This window comes from Pimephales promelas, chromosome 21, assembly GCF_988280905.1.
Source record: "Pimephales promelas chromosome 21, fPimPro1.hap1.1, whole genome shotgun sequence".
Lineage (NCBI taxonomy): Eukaryota > Metazoa > Chordata > Actinopteri > Cypriniformes > Leuciscidae > Pimephales > Pimephales promelas.
In genome coordinates, this window is record NC_142789.1 from 26,067,981 (window position 1) to 26,090,141 (window position 22,161).

The 22,161-nt window shown below is 39.6% G+C and overlaps 1 protein-coding gene across 4 annotated transcripts in view; it reads right to left on the reverse strand.

Moving 5' to 3' along the window:
- Positions 1-22,161, reverse strand: part of slc38a3a (solute carrier family 38 member 3a) — a 51,995-nt gene that overhangs the window by 22,566 nt on the left and 7,268 nt on the right. For 2 of the 4 annotated variants that reach the window (XM_089124827.1, XM_039673631.2), the window contains exons 2-5: positions 7,638-7,826; positions 4,923-4,955; positions 4,669-4,765; positions 4,449-4,564 (exon numbers count right to left, since the gene is read on the reverse strand). In XM_089124827.1, coding sequence (XP_088980953.1) covers positions 4,449-4,564; positions 4,669-4,765; positions 4,923-4,955; positions 7,638-7,826 — 435 coding nt within the window. The remainder of the gene's footprint in view (positions 1-4,448; positions 4,565-4,668; positions 4,766-4,922; positions 4,956-7,637; positions 7,827-22,161) is intronic. The other 2 variants (XM_089124828.1, XM_039673632.2) reach the window with 1 other exon arrangement.

A 22,161-nucleotide genomic window follows, 5' to 3' on the forward strand; every position in this document is an offset into this window, starting at 1 on the left:
ATCTGCTGAAACTGAGACAGAACGTGTGATTTGTTCACCAGCTGCAGTGTGTTAATACTAGATGCAGCTGGCTTGAATGAGGACAGTATGCAATCAGTTCAGCATCTGATCAACTTCTTTAGCAACTGATTGTGATGAAATATTTGATATTATCCAAGCTCCAACTTCTTAATGCAGCCTGTTAAGTGCACAGAAGCATGGAATAAATCAATCTATCTACAATATTTGTGACTTCTATGTATTCTTGTTTATTCAAAATATCTATGTGAATATTTATATATGACATACCATCTTTTTGCCTGCCCAGGCAGCATTTATTTGATCCAAAATAGTCTAAAAACACTCAAATATTATTATTTATTACTTATTATTTTAGAAAACCGTTTTCTATTTTAATATACTGTAGTTTAAAATGTAATGTATGGTGTGAGGGCCCTCTTGGAATTGCTCCTTTTATTATTTTTTCCTGACGCAAACATGAAATTTCAGCATCATTACTCCAGTCTTCAGTGTCACATGATCATTCAATCCTTCAGAAATCATTCTAATATGCTAATAACAGTATATAATAATAATCATCATCATCATCATCATCATCTTATCATTATCAATGGATAATAAAATAAATGAAATAATGAAAACCGGGATTCATTTTTTCTGGATTCTTTGATAAATAGAAAAAAACAGCATTTATTTTGAAATAGAAATATAACATTATAAAAGTCATTACTGTCAATTTTGATCAATTTAATGGGCCTTTGATGGATAAATTAAAAATATGAATTACTTTCAAAAACTTACTGACCTCAAACTTTTGAACAGTAGTGCAGTTAAAACATTATATAATAATATAAAATGATCATATACTATTTTTTTCTTATTTTCTGTTGATTCATTTCAGCATAGAATGAAATGTATTAATACTCAGCATTTCTCTCAACCTCTAAAATCTGCCATATTAGGTGATTGTGTCACCTTGATTTTTTCAGTGAGCTCACCACTAGAGAGTGAAGTCTGAGATTGAGACCAGTCTCGAGTGACACTATGCTAGAACGCCTCGTTAGAACCTGAAGACAAATTACTATTAATTTAGTATCTTACACAATTTATTCTGGAGCATCTGGACGTGTTTTTCCATTTATTGAAGAACTTCATCCAAGTGGCTTCATCAGTTTTTAAATAGATGTAAAAACACCTCTTCAGCAAATGGAGGAAGAAGTGGGTGAAATCCAAGCACTTTTAATTGAGACTCCAGCACTGTGTCACTGAGGCGATTACAAATTATTTTAATGGAGAAAGAATTTAAGAACATTTAATCCAGCCTGGTCCTACAGAAAATCAACATATCAGAAATTCCATTAATTTTTTTCATTCCATTCAACTTCTTCGTATGACACAATTCGATTTAATGCGGGAGCAGTTCTGATCACGGTCTTAAACTAAACAGAATTAAATTAGTGCTGCTGTCGGATAAGGGGGCGTGTGTTCGGTTAAATACTGCGGGTGAGGTTTACCAAACAAGACCCGTGCAGGACTTTACAATTTACATTTACATAATAAAATATTCCCAAATGTTTTTCCTAAAAAAAAAAAAAAAAAATAGCAAAAAGAAGCAAATTAGATATTGAGATCATTTTTTTTTTAAAGTAGATCTATAAAAGTGAAAGTCTGTTGGTATCACTCAATAAATTACTGAAATCTCTGACTTTTGATTGGTGATTTTGGTTTCTGATGATAATATGATGAAATCTTTTGCGAAACTCCAGATGAGACAAATTGACTGTGGTCTTTTTCTCAGGAGAAAAATCTGAGCATGAGTCACTCCGATCTAGAAGAAAATAAGGAAAGGAACTCCACACACTGTTCTGTGATGTTGGGATATTAAAGAGACATCCTTGTTTTGTGATGTTGTGTACTTCTGGGAGATCCACTCTCGCCTCTAAGGAACTGCTGCTGAGATTCAAAGTGACAGAGCCAAACCAAGCCTGAAGTCAAACCACAGCTTTTACAGGCCAAACCCAACATAAACATTTCAGAATCTGTCCTTCATCTATATACACCAAATTCTATTTATACACCTAACGACAATGCATTACAGCATGAGAGTATATTTCCATAGCAAGGTGTATAGTATTCCATAAGCCTTATGAATTCATCCACAAGAGCTGCAGTATTTTTGAAAGGAATATTAGTCCCGTTTAATTAAATTGTGTCTGGGACTGATTTATGTGTAGCCTAAAGCCACAATCAGCACTGGAGAAACATGGTTCTCAGATCAGACAGGTACCACATGCACAGAAATCGAGAGTACGGCAAGTTTATCGCAGAACCCAGTCACACCAAACAGCTCAAACCCAAAGCCCTTTCAGAAAAAAAAAATCCTCTGTACATTGCTTAACCCAGATTAAAAGGCCAGACTGGTTTTCATAAAGCACGCACAGCCCATGTTAAGTAGCACAGATCATTAGATCATTCTCTTTGTTAACAAATGCCTGGAGTGAATGCAGAACTCCCGTGCAACACAAGTTTCCTGGTGCAGCCCGCTCAGCTCTACTGATGGTCAGTCAGACTCAGGACACAAATCTCCCCGGCAATCTGACTTTACTAATAAAGGCTGCTTTACAGGAGGATTAATACAGCAGGGGAACCAGTGCAGAGAACGGGACTTAACCCAGATCATGACAATTAACAAACTTTAGGGAAGCTGTGATGTTTACACGGCATAAGAACTGAAGCAAGATTTGAGAAAAACCCTATGAAAAGCTAGAGAGATTAGCCAATGAGCTTGAACATGATGTTTATATTACATGAACAATTGTTAGCGAATGTGCAAGAGTTAATGCATGAGATAATCCAGGAACAGAACTATAAAGTGTCTGCCTTCACTGCCTTATAAGAGTCTGAACTAAACAGGTCTGTAACATTTAACCTAATATCTTCCATAGAAAATCCCATCGATTTACAGAACTGTTCAAATGCTTGGGGTCGCTACGTTTTTTATAGCCTTGAAAGAAATCTCTCGAGCATTTATTTGATCAAAAATACATTGAAACAGTAATATTGTGAAATATTATTACAAGTTGAAATATTTGTTTTCTATTTTAATATAATTAAAATTTCATTATTTCTGAGCTGGCAAAGCTGAATTTTCCGCATCATTACTCCAGTCTTCAGTGTCAGTGATCCTTCATTCTGTAAGTCTGATTTGATTTGCAAGATCCATTTCGGTCCCACTTTATATTAAGTGGCTTTAAGTACTATGTACCTACATTGAAATTAATAATTTGATACAATGGACTTATTGTGTACATACATGTTTTTACATTGTACTTATATTTTAAAAATACCAGCATGTAATTACAGCTGTAATTAATTTATGCAATTACATTTGTAATTACATAGTTGACCCATCCCTCACACTTTAACCTACCCTTAAACAGACCCATACCACCACACCTGTCCCTAAACTTACCCGTATAATACCTCAATAGCAGCAAAAGTGTTTTACAACACAACATGGACCACAATAATACATTGTACTTATTTTTCGATGTAAGTACATAGTACTTAAAGCCACTATCAAAACTGAATACAGTTGTACTTAATATTTTTGTGCAGTGATACAATGTTAGGATTCTTTAATAGAAAGTTCAAAAGAACATAATTTATTTAGAAATCTTTAGAAATCATCAATGTTTCCATGAAGAACCTTTAACATATACATGGAACATTTCCAGTGCACAAAATATTTTTTTATAGTGTGAAAAGGTTCTTTAAGTTATGTTTTTTACACTTAAAAAAAACTTTTTTGTCTTTTGAGGAACTTTTCAGTAAAACTCTGTTCTACTGCATCACTGTGAAACCCCCTTTAGGAACCTTTATTTTTAATAATATAAAAAAAATTTAACAATAATAAAAGATAATTTATTACGACTTCTGACTTTTTTAAGTTTCCTGTGATGCATCAAATGCACAAGTATCATATTAATTCTAGCTCAAAATGAATGATCTGATCTCCATTAAAGAACTCCAGAGGAGACGCGCTGAAATTTTGGGTGCTGCGGCATATTATAAATAGTTTTTCAGTGTGAGAAATACAATGTGTGGCGGGAGTGCGCGACAAAAGACCAAAATAAATGACTGTCACGCTCACACCCTGCAAATGACTGAGCCATCTGACCAATAAGAGAGAAGAGTAGGCTCTCAGAAAGGAAGGGTTTAGAAAGGCTGAATCCTTTACAGAACCGTTTTGGACACTCTGAGAAAAGGGCTGATTCTGCAATGATTATTATGAGAGATTTAAAGTGTTTTTGTTTGTTTTTTTGACCTTGGATGCATGGAAACCAATTATAAAACACCCCCAAAACAAAACAAGGAACCTTTAAAAAAGCACTTTAAGTAATTACCCAAAATCTGAATACAGAGTTTGACCTAAAACTGTTACTCACATAAAGAGGACAATGCCCGTGTTAGCCATGGCGTATGCTAATCCCAGAATTCCACTTCCCATGATGGCGTTTCCCAAGTTGAAGACGGACATCCCAAAAGAAGTCTTTCCCTCAAACTAAGCAAGAAGAAAAACAGAGCAGTTAGCCCACACATTCACATTTGAGACACTTCACAACATTATGGTCTCATACATTAAATCTTACCAAAAGTTCAACTTACATCCGTGAAGCGAGGGGTTTTCTTGTCATCTACATTGGACAGGAACTCTGAGCTTTCTGGCAGGTTTGCCTCTGCATTACCTGGCGTTTTGTCAGTACTAAAAACACATATAACAGCCATGAGGGTTGGCAGTGCATCAACAGAAAGAGTGAACACCACCACCAAAACAGTAACTGAGGGTGGGTGCTTTAATTATAGCTGCAGAAACTACAAAAACTTTAGTCTGCAACAATTCTGCTCTCTGCATGACGTACCTGACATTTTCTGTGCTATTTGGTACAAGTTCCCTAAAGAGCAGTGTAGGAGCCGCATCCACGAAAGCACAAGAGACAAGGAAATCATGATGAACACTTCCTTAGTTAAACACACTGATGAAGTTATGTAGCCACAGTCAGGGGGAAGTGATGTCTAGCTGAGAAATTTTTCATTTGCTTAGGGTGAAGGTGGGCAGTTCTTCTACATGCAGGGTGGTTTTATTTTGCATATAAAATTATATATAGGTGTTTCTTCAACTATGGGCCCTTTTACCTCAAAAGACACTTTTTGCATTCTCACAAGTCATTTATAACTAATAGCAAAGTGTTTGTCATTACTTTCGAAAACAAAACATTTAATTTCCACCATATCTCACGCTACTATGTTTTTGCATTTGGCAACATACAGTGGTTGATGTAGCCTGGTTAAAACCAGACCATCTCAGTTTGTAACAGAGTTAAATTTGCCGGAAGTTGTCTGGGTTTTCCCAGACTATGGTTGACGCATTTTTTTTTTTTTAAACATTTATAATGTTAAATTGCAGACTCCTTGGTCTTGCTAAGGCAAATTTCATAGCATCTTATGCATCTTAAACGCACAAAATTATACTGTAACTCATTTCTCAAAATCTAACACAATTACAGCTAAACTGGAAATGACACACAATAGGGAAAACAAGTGATGTTTACCTTGATTTACCATCTCAGGCATGCTCTTCTTTGTTAGCAAGTCCTGTGATGGCCGCACTAGCAGCCACACATGGAAACTTCAACTCACGGTGGTAGCTTTCATTTGTTTTGAGCACATTACATATAGTACAAATTATATAAGTGGACACATACACATACTTTAGTTTTAAAAACAGTTTTATTAGTTATTTGACTTGGTTTTCTGTTTGGGTGCACACATTTAGTTACCTTTGTCAACTTAGCTAATTTCAGGCTAAATTCTTCAAGTTACGTTCTTTTCTTTTTGAGTTACCAGTTCCTGGGGAGTTGCTGTTGGGGGTCTCCAGCTGGGTGACAGGCAAAAGGATTTGCAACTGACTCTCAGCTGTTTAAGTAGGGGAATGGCTAATTGGACTGCACTATGTATTCCCATTTCATGGGGGTGGCAGAGTATTACATTTTTGAGTTTTGTTCTTTTTCTTTGCTTTTTATACTTTGTTATGATTTATTTGATTGATTCGTACTTAATTCGTAAAGTAGTGTTGGTTTGACATGTGTTGTAATTATTGTGGATTGTTTATATGTTATGTGTTTGTCTACCCCCTTTTGTGTCAGAATGGCCTGATCAGCCACTATATAGACCATTTCACAAGATGTAAACAACACTGGTCCAGAAGCGCTTCCTGTTTCAGTTTGTAACTGGTTTCTTTATTTCACATGTAAAGAAAACATCTTAAAGATGGTTGTTTAACTTTTTGATTCAGTTTTAAATGTTCTGTTGGTTGTATTTTATCCCAGCTTTTATGTAGTATTAAAAAACTGAAACAGGAAGTGCTTCTGGACCAGTGTTGTTTACATCTTGTGAAATGGTCACAAGATGGTGAAATTTCCCCATGTTTCAGTTTAGCTAGGTCTGTTTTTTTTAATATTAAGTTGACCTCTTTTATGGGCCCAGAACTTTCTGTTTTTTGTGATATAGTTATTTTTGTTGTTATTTTGGAAATAAAAACTTTTATTTTTGAAAATATACTTTTTGACTCCTCATGCCTGCCAGCTTAGTCCCTCACAGTACATTAAGTAATGAAACTTTATTAGTGGCCAAAATTTTGCTATATTTGAAATGATGCAACAACTGAGGAACAGCTTTGCTTTGTGTAAACAAAAAACTGTAAATAAAAGTATTTTAATCTGTAGATCATCGAAAGTAATAGTTAATAGTGATGCGGCAATTTTTTTTAATACCCAAAAAGTACTGGATGATAGAGACACTAAAAAATAATATGAAGTTTTGTTCATGCATCAACTGAAAATAGTATAGACTAAAAGATACAAATAATCACAGTTCATTAAAATGAAAAATCGATATAGTCAATCCAGACCTACCATCCACACAGCTCATGTTTACCTGTTCAAAACGTGCCATCGGATAAGCGCTAATTAAACGTCACCGTAAAGTTCAATGAATTTGACCCTCCAAATGTGCTTTTTATTCAGCAACCAAATATTTTTGTCGATTTTGGAATAATTTCAGTACGTCACTAGTTGTTTTTCAGTTTGTAGATTGAATGTCTGGGTCTTAAAAAAAAATCTAAAGTCGTCACATAAAAAGTTCCTGTAGTTTAAGAAACACCCATATACATTAGTTTGCATACATGAACAACAACACAATCACAAACGCATTGGAGCACATTGAACATAGTTATATAGAAAGAGCATAACATCAGTGCTACTGAATGTGCCCAGTGATGTCTGAACTGTGCTGTTCAGTGACATTTAGGACTGTGATGACAGACAAGCTTCACCTTATTAGGATGACATGACTGGATGATACTGCAAAAACACACACTAATGTTCATAAATACTGGATATATGCACTATCATAAGGCACCCCATAAATACATTTTATTCCATAATCTTAACAACTACTAAATGATAAAGCTTATACCAACCGAAACTGTATTACTAAAACTGAACACATTGGATGACTGACAATAAACCATCCTGAACTAGACAGACACTAAAGTGCACCCTTGAGCGCATACTTACTGAGCAGCATCTTCTGATTGGCTTTTTATTGCAGTCACAGTTGTCTCTTCACCAGCTTCGTGCCCCTTTCCATTGGGGATAGAGTTCATCTCGGCAGGCTCCATGCTTTCAGAACGATTATTCTCGGTCTTCAAGTGTGCGTGTGTGGGAGAGAAAGATCTATAGAGAAACTGTCTGTCCCTTGTTTCCCTATAAGGATGTAAAAAAAAACAAAAAAACAACAGTATATATTAATCCTGGCTTAAAGGAGATGTGTTCATCTGTCTAAAATGGAGCAGTGAAGGTACGTATTATGTAAGGCATTGAAATAGGAAAGTACTGTGAGCCTCAAGGCCCGAAACACACTCATAGGCAAGTCTACACAAACTCAATTTCACATGTTGATGCTTTCCAAAATTTTGGAGAATTTAAAGTCTGCATTAAAAGGACATTGATATAATAGAAGAAAAAATAAACAGAATGAGAACATGGATCCATCATGCCTTGTTACCACTGTGCAGGCTGGTGGTGGTGGTGTAATGGTGTGGGGGATGTTTTCTTGGGACACTTTAGGCCTCTTAGTGCCAATTGGGCATCGTTTAAATGCCATGTCCTACCTGCTGACCTTGTCCATCCCTTTATAGCCACCATGTACCTGTCCACGGATGGCTAATTCCAGCAGGATAATGCACCATGTCACAAAGCTTGAATGATTTCAAATTGGTTTCTTGAACCTGACAATGAGTTCACTGTACTAAAATGGCCCCACAGTCACCAGATCTCAACCCAATAGAGCATCTTTGGGATATGGTGGAACGGGAGCTTCGTGCTCTGGATGTGCATCCCACAAATCTCCATCAGCTGCAAAATGTAAGGCAGCACTTGATTTTGTCGATCAGTAATTGATTGAATCAGTGGATTGCTAATTGCTACGATCTCATGTGAGTGACAGCATCCAAAATAAAAGTTTGTGTTTACATGATATATGTGTGTGTGGTGTGTATAATTATTTTGTATATATAAATACTAACACATGCATGTATATATTTAAGAAAAATGTGTTCTTAATATATCAAATATTTATATTTATACATAATACTAATTATGTATAAATATATATATAAAGTATATACATGCAAATATTTCTTAAATATATACATGCATGTGTGTGTATTTATATATACAAAATAATTATACACACCTCACACACATACATTACGTAAACACAAACTTTTATTTTGGATGCGATTAATCATTGCCCATGCATGAGTTGCATTCTTCTCAGCGTTGCCAACAGAAAATCAGTATCCCTAGAAACACTTGTAGAAAGCCAAATAGTTCATCATAACACTGTAATATCATATACATAATTCACCCGCTATGTTGCTAAATATAAAAACTGGGATAGCTGTCATTTCTTGAGACTCCCCGGCTTCGCAGCATGATATAAAATATACTAAAGCCTGCCGGCACGTTGACATGGTTCAAGGTTCAAGGATCAAGGTTCAAGGTTCAATTTATTTATAAAGCACATAATAATACAACAGGAGTTGACCAAAGTGCTGTACATAAGATAAAATAAAATAATCTGTACATAACATGCTGTACAGAGGATAAAAAATCAGTGAATCACAGTTAAATTCTACGCCTTTCTATGGACATCTCAACCTCTCAATAAAAACCAATTACACCAATACGTACTCATCGCCAATAAGGTTATGGATAAATTGAATAATCATGAACAAATTATGGACACACCATGGACAAATTTTACGCATTTCCATGACCTATTTCCAAAAACCTATTACATCAATACATACTCATGGACAGTCAAATGCTAATGCAAAGTACGTTTTTAAGTGACCTTTAAACTCAATGATGGCGGAGCATTCCCTGATATATTGGGGTAAACATGATTGGTTACAAGATAGTTTGTGACGTATGAAACACTGGCATTTTCAAACCGCATTTTGGAGACTTTTATTTTTTTTCTCTGCAGTTTTAAAGGGTTAGTTCACCCAAAAATGAAAATTAAGTCATTAATTACTCACCCCCATGCTGTACCAACCCCGTAAGACCTTCGTTCGTCTTCGGAACACAAATGAAGATATTTTTGATTAAATTTGAGAGCTGTATAACTACCACATTGGCTCCTAAGGGACTGCCTCTTGACGGCCCAGAAAGTCAATGAAGAAAATGTTTAAATATCCCAAGTGACTACCGTGGCTCAACTATATGTTTATCAAGCGACGCGAATACTTTTTGTGCGAAAAAACAAACAAAAATAACGAGTTTATTCGACTATTTCTTTTCTTCCTTGTAGGCCAGAAACGAGATTTCCTTAGATTTCCACGACGCATGCGCGAGAATTGCGATCTGAAGTAGTGTAAGCTGGTGTAAGCAGATCGCAATTCTCGCGCATGGGTCGTGGAAATCTAAGGAAATCTCGTTTCTGGCCTACAAGGAAGAAAAGAAATAGTCGAATAAACTCGTTATTTTTGTTTGACTAAGCAAAAAAACTAAGCAATGGTGTTGACTTATGACTTTGCACATGGTTTGCCTTTAAGCATATTCAAAACACCACATAACTCTAAAATCTTGAATTTCACCACAGGGGGTCTTTAAAATCAAATTAAAATGCTTTAATAGGCCTAATGGACAGACAATACTTCTTCTATCACTTGTTTTTCTTCCTTCTTGCATGACAAAACGGCTCCATCAAATCTCTGCCACTGCCAAATTAACTTTGCAAAACAGTCGGTAACCTTTAGCACCGATACGGTAAAACTGAATAAGTCGTCACTTTCCTGACTCTACTTGTTCTGTTGTTCTCGCTTCTCTCCTTTCACTATATGGCTCCTGAAATCTCCGTAGCTGTTTTTGTGGTCTCTTCCTGTCTTCTTTGGTGCCTGACTCCCTGTGGCTGCTTATGATGGACTTGTTGGAGTGCGGAGTCCTGAAAACACAAGTTGACATGCGTCTCCAGGCTCCCATTTGGCCCCCTGGTATTCCCAATCCTGGTCTGAAAGGACAGAGCCCTAGTATGACATTAGCTACAAAGCATAAACAGAAGTAGGGGGAAAGAGGAGGGGAGGAAGCCTACACTCCAAACCAGTGGGCCCATTGAGGAAGGCCTTGAAAGCCAGCAGAACCAGCTATGACCAGCTCAGAACCAGTTCTGGCCCTCTTTGTCTATTCATCTCACTTTTTTTTACTACTTTCTTCCCATTCCTTTGCTTTTAATTAGGAGAAGCTTAACATAACAGTCATGCTCTCTTCATGCTTAAAACTCTGGGCTGGCATTGCCTCAAGGTCCCCCCAGCTCCTTTTCTCCCTTCTTCCCCCTCGCTCTTCCCCGCTATGCCCTGAAAATGTGAATTAATAACCAAGCAGAAAACGAATCGGTGTGAACTCTGAGACGATAAACTCTGGGTTATCCAGGCAGCCACGTTACCCGGCTTGCTACGCAGCCACGGCGAGAGCAATGTGGTTGGGCAGCAAAGCATGGTACGCAATTGTGCATGCTGTGCTGTTTCCTGGGAACAGGGCTGGAGGAACAGAAGGGTGATTGTGCCAAGCGTCATTATACCAGGGGGCCTCCTTGGCTCAAACTCGCCAGGGCACTCGAAGGGCTGAAAAGGTAATTCAACGGACCCCAAATCGAAAAAAAATAAAAAATGGTGAACCTTAAATTTGGGAATGGGAAGCGGACCTATGATGGGGCAGAGGTTTTGTGCCAAGAAGCTGAATGGAGAACCGGCCTGTCCTTCATGCACTCTACTAATCAGACAGACAGTGGTTACAAGTGATTGGCCGGAGGAGTTCAAGGCTTTGGGCGGAGTCAATTGAGCTAACTACAACAGGTCCCATTCTTGCATATTTAAACACATAATAGCTGCTGCGTTCGCTCGGCGCCAGAATATGTGACGACTTTCAACCGGGTCTGGAAAACACAAACAGAATTTGTTTTCATTCTGCGCCGACGTCTGGCAACACACTGGGGAATGAAACTGCTTTGCCAACTAGGTCATAGCTTAAGTTTCTTGAATAATGAGAAGTTTATTCATGGATTAAATACTCTATGCAGCCTGCTTTCAATTGCTCATCTAGACTAAACCCGCTAGTACAGCCGCACGCTTCCAAAGACTGGTAACATAGCCTCCCTGCTTATGTAACAATGTCCCACGTACTCAAAAAGAGGAGTGGACATGCTAATTTGTACTCATTATGTCTGCATGACATCAAATAGTCACATGCATTTGTTGCGACATGATTGGTGTTGTCAGGAGCTGATTTAGCACCATGTCTGTGAAAAGCACTTATTAGAAGTGCTGCAACGACACATCAATGTTCATTAAAAACAGCCTACGAATGTGTTTAAACTGTCTATAAAGTACTGCTATTAAGACTGATTCATCCCTCTCTGTCACAGGATTCAACACCAACAAAAACTAAGACTAAGAATGGATTACAGCAAATGGTGAAGAGAAAGAGGTTAAAAAATAGAGGTTTCTTGGCCATTTCTAGGGTGTTCTGGAAGGTTGCTATGTGGTTGCCTACTAATCGATGTCAAAAAGAGCACCCCAATGTCTTTAATGGTTTTGACAGAAGTCTCTTTTGCTCACCAAGGTTGCATTTATTTGGTCGAAATTATCATAAAAGCAATAATAGTTGAATGGCAGTCTAGGTCTATAGGATTTTATCATCCCTATTACAAATTGTTTGATTAGTAAAGTAAGTTTTAAACCTAAGTTTAACACATAAACGCAGTACATTTTGTCCTGGTGACATTGGGACAGTGTTTAATGGTGAAACAGTCTTAAACTTACCCAAGCAACATGAGCATCATCTCTCAAAAAAACACAGAATTTTATTTACAAAAATTAAATGAAAGACAAAATTAGATGAGGTGAGAAAAATAGAAGAAGAAAAAAAGCCAGATGCAGATGCAGACAGAAAAATCTGGCACCCCCACAACACAGCTGATGCAACTCCACAGCATCAGTGACGTGGACAGTTATATCGGGACGTCGCTTGTTCCAGGGGTTTACACACAGCACTGGAATTTTTGAACTCAGCTTTCAGATGTGAGTGAGCTGTACAAGGTTTGGTGTTCTGCTCTTAAATCAGATTACTTGCAGACATACCCGCTCTGTGCACCTGGCACACACTCACACACCTCTGCTATTCACTTCATTAAACCTGCACTGTAATACCCAGGCTAATTGCTCAGTCAAAAGCCCCAGGTCTTTAATTAACCAATGAAGGATTTGGAACTGCTGTGAACAACCCTCTGTCCGGCCTACCATCTGGATTATAATCTCAGATTATGAAGGATATTCTGTCAAATTCATCATATTCCAAGAAAAATGATTAAGCAATAATATTATGGGAGATTTATCTTCAGCATTATATTTTTGGGAAATTGAAGGTGCTCTTCTCTTGCAGAACGCAATTACTGTAAGAACATAAAGTAAATTCTCTAAGCATTTGATAAATTATATGGAAAAAAACATAAATATATGTGTGTAACATACATGTGTGTGTGTGATTATGTAAATGATGTACAATTATGTCATAATTTAATCATCATCATGTCATTTTAAACAAATTATTTTCTTCAACGAGAAAACACAAAAGAAGTAATATTTTAAGAATGCCCAAGCACATGTTTTTCCCACCTTGATGATCCATATGCTGTATGTAAAAAAGTAAATTAGACTTGAAGGTAACATAATAAACAAATGCTCATTTTTGGAATTTGACAACCTCAATTCATTTTCATTCTATTGAAAAGAGGAGCCTTATTCCACTGAAGAAATACGGTATCAATGACAAAAGAGATGACTAAATGATGACATAATTTTTATTTCGACTGATTTATATCTGTAGGTTGGTATAATCACAAGAGAAACGGTGGAGATTAAACACACTAAGAGATTGACAATGACAGTTCTCTATCATTTTAGATGAGCAGCTAATACAGCAATGTTTTCGATGAGTCATACACCACAAACGCAATCCAACACTTATTCACACAAGTGCAGAATCTGTTGGATTTTTCAAAGCCGTCACACATGGGCTAAACTAGATTAAAGCTGGATCACATGCCCGCCTGACTGCAGGATAAACACCACACACTACATTCACGGTCAAAAATAGCACATGACAGAACATTCACATTCAGTCATGTGACGAGCAGAGACGTATAGCGCTAGCATCACACTATGCATCCTGTGATGTAAAGTGTAGACGTTCTGTCAAGGTTGCTTTTGAAGTGCAAGTGCAAGGACTGGATACATAACCAAGACATAAAAAAGCGTGTCAAGGCTGAAAATATCATTTCTGACTGCCATGATAAAAACACCTGTTTTCCAGTGCAAAATTCTGACGGAAGTAACTGATATCTAACATACGTAAAAGCTAGTTAAGAAGTGCACTCTTCTGAATCATGTGATTAACCTAACTGTAATGAAACATGTTGTAGCATAGATTGTTCACATTAGTCCTGCTTAACAACACCTTAAGGTAGTAGTGGCTGGTGAGCAGTTTAGTGTATTTAAAATGTTGAGCCTCCCTGGAAACCATGCTTGAATGTCTATTCGGTGTTTAAAAGTACATATTTTTATTCAATAATCACAAATTATTAATCACATATTCATATTATTTTATAGTCAGTAGAAATATAGGCCTATAAAAATACAATTTTAAGTCAAGTCAAGTCACATTTATTTATATAGCGCTTTTCACAATACAGATCAAAGCAGCTTCACATTGATAACATGAAAGTAGTACAACACAGATCAATAATATTGTTAAATATTAAATATCCCCAACTGAGCAAGCCAAAAGCAAGGCAACAGGAACCAAAACTCCATCAGATTAGATGGAGAAAAAAAAAAAAAACCTTGGGAGAACCCAGGCTCAGTCGGGGGCCAGTTCTCCTCTGGCTAACATTCATATTGTTTATATATAAATATTAAATATGAATATAGTTTATATTATAAACAATATATAACATATTATAAATATTGTTTATATTGTTTATGTTTATAAATTTTAACTGTTAACTTGCTGAATTTATGAAAGTCCTTTTTTTTAAGAAATCAGACTGAGAGCTGCATTAATTTGATCAACAATACAGCAAAAATGGTAATATTGTGAAATATTATTACAATTTAAAGCTGTAGTCCGTAGTTTCTCTTTGTCGCCATCTCTGTTCGAAATCTGCAATTGCAGTTATTCGCGGAATTATCGTCTTTAAGTGAGTTGCGTCTCAGCAGCGCGGATGAATCCAATGTTTTGAGGAAAATGTGCGGCTATCAGTCGCCGCGCCGGTGTGGATACTGTCGTTCAGAATCACAGATTATACTTTTTGGAAGTACGACCCACCTGAGAATTTTCAGTGGAAAATGTCATCTGAACAAGTAAGTAACATCCACTTTTGTTCTGGCCAACTAAGGGGGAAAAGCATTGCAGTAAATCACACTGATTAAATCTAACGATTGTTTATCATTTCACGTCAAACCGTGCAAATTATACTTTGTTCTCAAATTGTAAATGTTAATAACATCATCACTGCGTGACTACATTTAATGTCCTTCCGATATTTATCCTAATGTCCATCCGATATTTAATGTAAAACCATATTTACAAGCTTACCGTTTTAAATCGAGCTAAAGCAACCAGATAGTTTTGAAAACTGGCTGGTTATGTACTTGCTCAAAAAATTATTTAGGGTCATTTTTGACCCAAAAACGTTACAGACTGCAGCTTTAAAATATATTTGTTAATATATTTTCAAATGTTAAATATTCCTGTGATGGCAAAGCTGACTTTCCAGCATCATTACTCAGTCTTCAGTGTCACTTGGTCCTTCAAAAATCATTCTAATATGCTAATTTTGGTGCTCAAGAAACAAATCTTCTTATATCATGTATTTAAAAAAAAAAATAGAAAATAGAGTTCAAAAGAACAGCATTTTTAAATAGAATTGAAAAAACAGTACTACATCCGAACTTGTGGGTAGTGTGAAATAAATATTTTAAAATAGAATGGGTCATACTATTATTAATTGACGCAAATGCAGACAGGTGCATCTCGCATGGGAGGGGACGATCGTCATATGGAGCAACGTCTGTCACGTGTCTGTCCTGTCGTGTTAGCACATGGGTGGTTTTGTTATGTTGAGCCATGTGCTCCTGTCATTGTTTGATCCTCCCCCTCGTTACCTGATTAGTGTTTGAGTTCTCCCACCTGTTCCCTCTTGATTTGTTCCCTATTTAAGTTCCTTCATGTTTGCAGTCTGTGTTGGATCTTTGTCTTATGTCTCCCCTGTTCCCTGGTGTTATTCATGGTCAGTGTATGCTATTTCAGTTTAAGTTCAGTTTTATGTTTTGTTGAGTATGTTTTCCCCCTCGTGGGTTTTTGCTTTGTGTTTTGTTAATAAATCATCCCTTCACTGCACTTGAGTCCTTCCCTTCACTTTTGTTAAGTGTATCGTGACAGAAAGATCCAACCAACTTGAGGACTCAGCAGGATGGAGGATGAGGACTTTGACTGGGGAAATCTGGATTACGATGACGACTATTTGGATTGCCCGGACTATTTCATCGCCTCATTTGGGTCAAGTCAATTTTCGCCCATCTATAGGGACAGTTCAGGACCCACTTCTCGCCGTCACGGACGGAGAAGGAGGAGGAAATGCCCGTCTGCCCAGCGAGAGACTGCTCGCGTCCCGTCTGCCCAGCGAGAGACTGTTCACGTCCCGCCTGCCCAGCGAGAGACTGTTCACGTCCCGTCTGCCCAGCGAGAGACTGTTCACGTCCCGTCTGCCCAGCGAGAGTCGGTTCACGTCCCGTCTGTCCAGTGTGATAATGCTCCTGTCCCGTCTGCCTGCCTGAGCTGGGACTATCTGGAGCGGCTGGCTCGGATATTGGAGAGGCCGGTGTCCGGGGTCCCTGAGCCGGTCCCTGAGCCTGAGCCGGTCCCTGAGCCGGTGCCTGTCCCTGAGCCGGTGCCTGTCCCTGAGCCGGTCCCTGAGCCTGAGCCTGAGCCGGTCCCTGAGCCGGTGCCTGTCCCTGAGCCGGTCCCTGAGCCTGAGCCTGAGCCGGTCCCTGAGCCTGAGCCGGTCCCTGAGCCTGAGCCGGTCCCTGAGCCTGAGCCGGTCCCTGAGCCTGAGCCGGTCCCTGAGCCTGAGCCGGTCCCTGAGCCTGAGCCGGTCCCTGAGCCTGAGCCGGTCCCTGAGCCTGAGCCGGTCCCTGAGCCTGAGCCGGTCCCTGAGCCTGAGCCGGTCCCTGAGCCTGAGCCGGTCCCTGAGCCTGAGCCGGTCCCTGAGCCGGTGCCTGTCCCTGAGCCGGAGCTCATGTTGGTTCAGGACCCAGCGTTTTTGTCTGTGTTTGTGTCTGTTCTTGTGACTGTGTCTGTTTTAGTGTCAGTTCCTGAGCCGGCGCCTGTTCCCGAGCCGGAGGCAGAGCCAGCGCCTGTTCCCGAGCCGGTGTCTGGTCCTGAGGGATCTGCTCCGTCCTGGCCGCCCGAGGGGTCTTCACCGCCCTGGCTGCCCGAGGGCTCTTCGCCGCCCTGGCCGCCCGAGGGGTCTTCACCGCCCTGGCCACCCGAAGGGTCTTCACCGCCCTGGCCACCCGAAGGGTCTTCACCGCCCTGGCCACCCGAAGGGTCTTCACCGCCCTGGCCACCCGAGGGGTTTTCACCGCCCTGGCCGCCCGAGGGGTCTTCACCGCCCTGGCCACCCGAAGGGTCTTCACCGCCCTGGCCACCCGAGGGCTCTTCGCCGCCCTGGCCACCCGAGGGCTCTTCGCCGCCCTGGCCGCCCGAGGGGTCTTCACCGCCCTGGCCACCCGAAGGGTCTTCACCGCCCTGGCCACCCGAGGGCTCTTCGCCGCCCTGGCCGCCCGAGGGGTCTTCACCGCCCTGGCCACCCGAAGGGTCTTCACCGCCCTGGCCACCCGAAGGGTCTTCACCGCCCTGGCCGCCCGAGGGGTTTTCACTGCCCTGGCCGCCCGAGGGGTCTTCACCGCCCTGGCCACCCGAAGGGTCTTCACCGCCCTGGCCGCCCGAGGGGTCTTCACCGCCCTGGCCGCCCGAGGGGTCTTCACCGCCCTGGCCGCCCGAGGGGTCTTCACCGCCCTGGCCGCCCGAGGGGTCTTCACCGGCCTGGCCGCCCGAGGGGTCTTCACAGCCCTGGCCACCCGATGGACTCTGTTTTTCCTTCACTGCCCAATGAACTCTGTGTTTCTCCCTCACCGTCCTATGGACTTTCTGTTCCGCCCCGGTCGCCTGATGTCTCTGTCCCCCCCGTCCCGCCCTGGTCCGTTCCTCCCGTCCCGCCCTGGTCTGTCCCTCCCGTCCAGTCTGATGGAGCGTCTGGTAGCCGCTCCGTTGAGGGGGGGTAGTGTCACGTGTCTGTCCTGTCGTGTTAGCACATGGGTGGTTTTGTTATGTTGAGCCATGTGCTCCTGTCATTGTTTGATCCTCCCCCTCGTTACCTGATTAGTGTTTGAGTTCTCCCACCTGTTCCCTCTTGATTTGTTCCCTATTTAAGTTCCTTCATGTTTGCAGTCTGTGTTGGATCTTTGTCTTATGTCTCCCCTGTTCCCTGGTGTTATTCATGGTCAGTGTATGCTATTTCAGTTCAAGTTCAGTTTTATGTTTTGTTGAGTATGTTTTCCCCCTCGTGGGTTTTTGCTTTGTGTTTTGTTAATAAATCATCCCTTCACTGCACTTGAGTCCTTCCCTTCACTTTTGTTAAGTGTATCGTGACAACGTCACATGCTTCGAGAGCAGCTTCCTAAAAGGGAGATTTAGCAAATCTCTTTCATCCAGGCAATTTCTCTCACTCTCATCTTAAAAAGAGGCTTCAGACTCAGAATGAAACTGTCAGATCCCGATGAAGAGGGTTTTCTTTTTTCATCTGCCACATTGGAGGGGTTTGGAGACGTCACAGGCATCAGGCATTGCCCATCATGATGAGCTTTGCCTGGCCTCTTTGTTCCTCCCCTACTCTTTTTCACTCCCTCTTTCCACCCCCAACGTTTTCTGTGTCTCTTTCCCCGGAGGCAGCGTGGAGAGTGACTCATTGCAAATGTGATTTATTTATAGGCCTGTGCTCCACATCCTGTCGGGGCTGCTCAGGTTCCCACACTGAGATCGCCCCAGGTAGTGGAGTTAACATCACACGTGCACAAACCAAGCACAGGTAAAGCACAGACCAGTATAGAACTAAAATGGCTAGAACCACATTGAATGCAGGGATCCACATTGAATTTAGTCCGTACACAGCAAGCTAGGTTTTAGAACGGAGCCATTAACAACAGATGATGTTCTAAAACAGAATAAGAAAAATCATGTGAAATTGTCCCACTATCGCTCTTTGTCCTCAGTAGCCAATGATCTCTTGTTTCACACTCTTCTTATCCATTAACACTAACTGAATGTGTAAGGAACAATCCTGAGATACAGAGTGAATGCAAGGTTTTGGATGAAAACGTGCGAAGAAACCAACCAGCAAGAAAGGACAGATTAAAAAGTGTGACTAGCATGAGAGATCGCATTACTTTACTAAGCTGTAAATAAATAAATAAATAAATGTCACAAAAGGGAGGGAAAGAAAAAGTGATGAGCTGGCAAGCTGTCACATTAATCCCGATTGTATAAGAGGATGGCATGAAGACACAAACACAGTGATTAGATACTACCGCCTACACTGAAGCTGATAAATCACTGAAAAGAAATTGAGAATCATTCACATGTTGCATTATGGGTAGCTGACCCTAACATGATAAGATCTGGATAGTGCATAAAGCGGCCCCAAAAAGTATTTGGGGACTATCAAATAGAAGAATTTCATATATATAAAAATAATTAAAGTTTGCTGAGGGAGGTGATATTACTAGTTATAAAAATAACAGTAGGCAGCACGTTCTTAAAATGGTAATATCAGCCCATAAAAGTGTGTATACCAATTTCAAAAAAAAAAAAAAATAATTATAAATGAAAAACATGTGTTGAAACATTTGGAACCAAGTAACAACAAAAAAAAGACCTTCCTTTCACATTTATTACATGAGTGTGTTACATGAAATGATCATATCACTATTTTTTGCAGACAGGATTACGATACACGATTTTATCCCAATTATTTTCATGTTGGCTGCTTTTAAGACTATTTTGCAAGTTACTAATTTCACCACTTAAAACTTTAACCCTCGGCTATTAATCTTTTTTTTTAAATAAAAAAATATATAATTTTCATTGCATTAAAAAATTATATATATTAAATAAACAAATAAACCAAGTGGCACTTGTAACCATATTAGCTATAAGCATTGAAGAGAGTAATCTCATGTAAAAGTACTCACTCTGAGTCCCATAATTAATATCTAGAACAATCAAGTCCTAGAGTAATTATATCCTGCTCACTGAAAAAAAGGCTACTACGTCTTCAATAAGAATGTACCTTACTCTACTTGAGTTCAGTGACCGTATTTGTTTTCACTTTCTCCACACAACTGACATTTCCGGTGTGTAGGGACATGTTTCTCTGTTAGGAAGTTATTGTGTGATTCGGAGCGTAGAGGAGAACACTGAGGCAGTGTTGGATCGGTCAGGCGCTCAGCAGATGAGGGAAGCCTCCGCATGTTGGCATGTCATCTGCAACAATGGAAGAGCATAACAGTGGTCCAAATAGGGCATTTCATTTCAGGTCGGTCCATCAAAAGCCATTCTGTGCCATTGTCCATACACCAGTCCTAAACAAAGGGACACCCTCTCCTGTCTTCCCCGATGTTCTTCTCCTGAGTCACGTGGTGAGAGCAGAACATCGTGAGGGGATGTCACCGTAACCAGATGGCAAATCTATATACTGCAGCTGACACCTCTGATGAACACCAATCAGAAGCCAAAGTTCAGCTGAAGAAATCAACAGACCCCCAATCACTTTCAAGCTCTTAAGACAAAGGATACTAGGCATTCATTTCCTCTTAGACAATAACACTATTGGTTGAGTAGAGAGAGACAATGTTTCATTGACTTTCTGCACTTGGCGAGAATTAACGGTGTAATTGGAGTTACATTCAGTCAAATCCTTGGATTAAACCTCAAATCAGTGAATTAAAAGCATGCATTCTCAATGGCTACGTTTACATCCAACCAAATAATCCGTTAGAAATCGGATTGAAGGCTCAACCGGACTGAAAACCCTTTTATTCCTTTTCTAATCTGATCCAGAGAACATGTAAACACTTGATCGGACTAAAAACCGAAACTGAAAGGATTGCAGTGCAATGATGCAGAAATAGCGTAATGACGCGCGGAACGAGCTGTTCTTCCTGTTTAATTGTGTCATATTAATGGGTGTCCCGTCATTATAAAATTCTCCTTTCTCTCAGCATCTGTGAAGTGGAGGACAACGTCCCACCAGTCCTTGTTTCGGATTCTCATCTAGACGATTGGTATTTTTACTGCGTGATAAATATATGCAGCACGGCACTAAGGTTCATTTGCTCATTGTCTCCAAATTAAGACCAGAAATGGATAAATATTAAATCTGCTGTTTAAAACAAATAAAGAACCAATGTAGGAGAACGGTTATTATGGGAAACTGTATATTCGTGCAGTTTGCACTTGTCAAAAAACTATTCCGATTTAAAGCTTGTGACAAACGTGAACATCAACCTGATCGCATGTTTAGCGTTCGTTCATGTATTTATCAATCGGAATGAATTCAGTTTGATTAAAACAAAAGTTAAGCATAAAAATGTAGCCATTGTGAGACAATATGACTTGTAAAGCGTGGCATATGAAATACAATTTTTAGACAATTTTTTTTTTTATTGTGAAAAATTATACATCATGCAGAATACATACAGAATACAGCATTTTTAGGCATTTTCACGGATACATGTGGGTGAGGAACGTTAACAGTGGTGTCGTCTGTACGCGGAAAACTCAAAGGAAACACTTCTCCGTTTTAAGTATATCGTTGACGTGTAAACGTACCTTTAGTTTCCATCTACTGGCTATGTCAACATATGTTCATTGATGTTTGGTTGCTCTCTAAGCTACATGTTTCCTGTGAACATTTCCATTAAAGAGTGTTCCTTTATATTCATTCGTCTTGCGAGTCATTGCTACAACCGAGCACGTTACAATATCTCCCGATAATGTCTTAGTAAAACAATATTTTAATGCTTTTTTGGGTAAAGCTTTTTATTGTGGGAGCAAACTATGATATTCAATGCAATGATGACTAAGAGATGTACATATAAATGTCACTCAAAAGCCTGATGTATCATATTTAATACTACATTTGAACATGATCTTTCCTGGGTAATTTTTTTTTTTAATTATGGATGGATGGATGGATATAATTAAGTAAACTAAGTGGCTTCAGTCCAGTAAGTGCCCGTTAATCTTGAAATATTACTACCAATCTAAAAGATTACATTTACTTATTAAAAATCAGTGAAGATTTCACAGCAAAATGATGGTAAAAGGCATTTTACTTACTAAAATAGTATAAATTGGC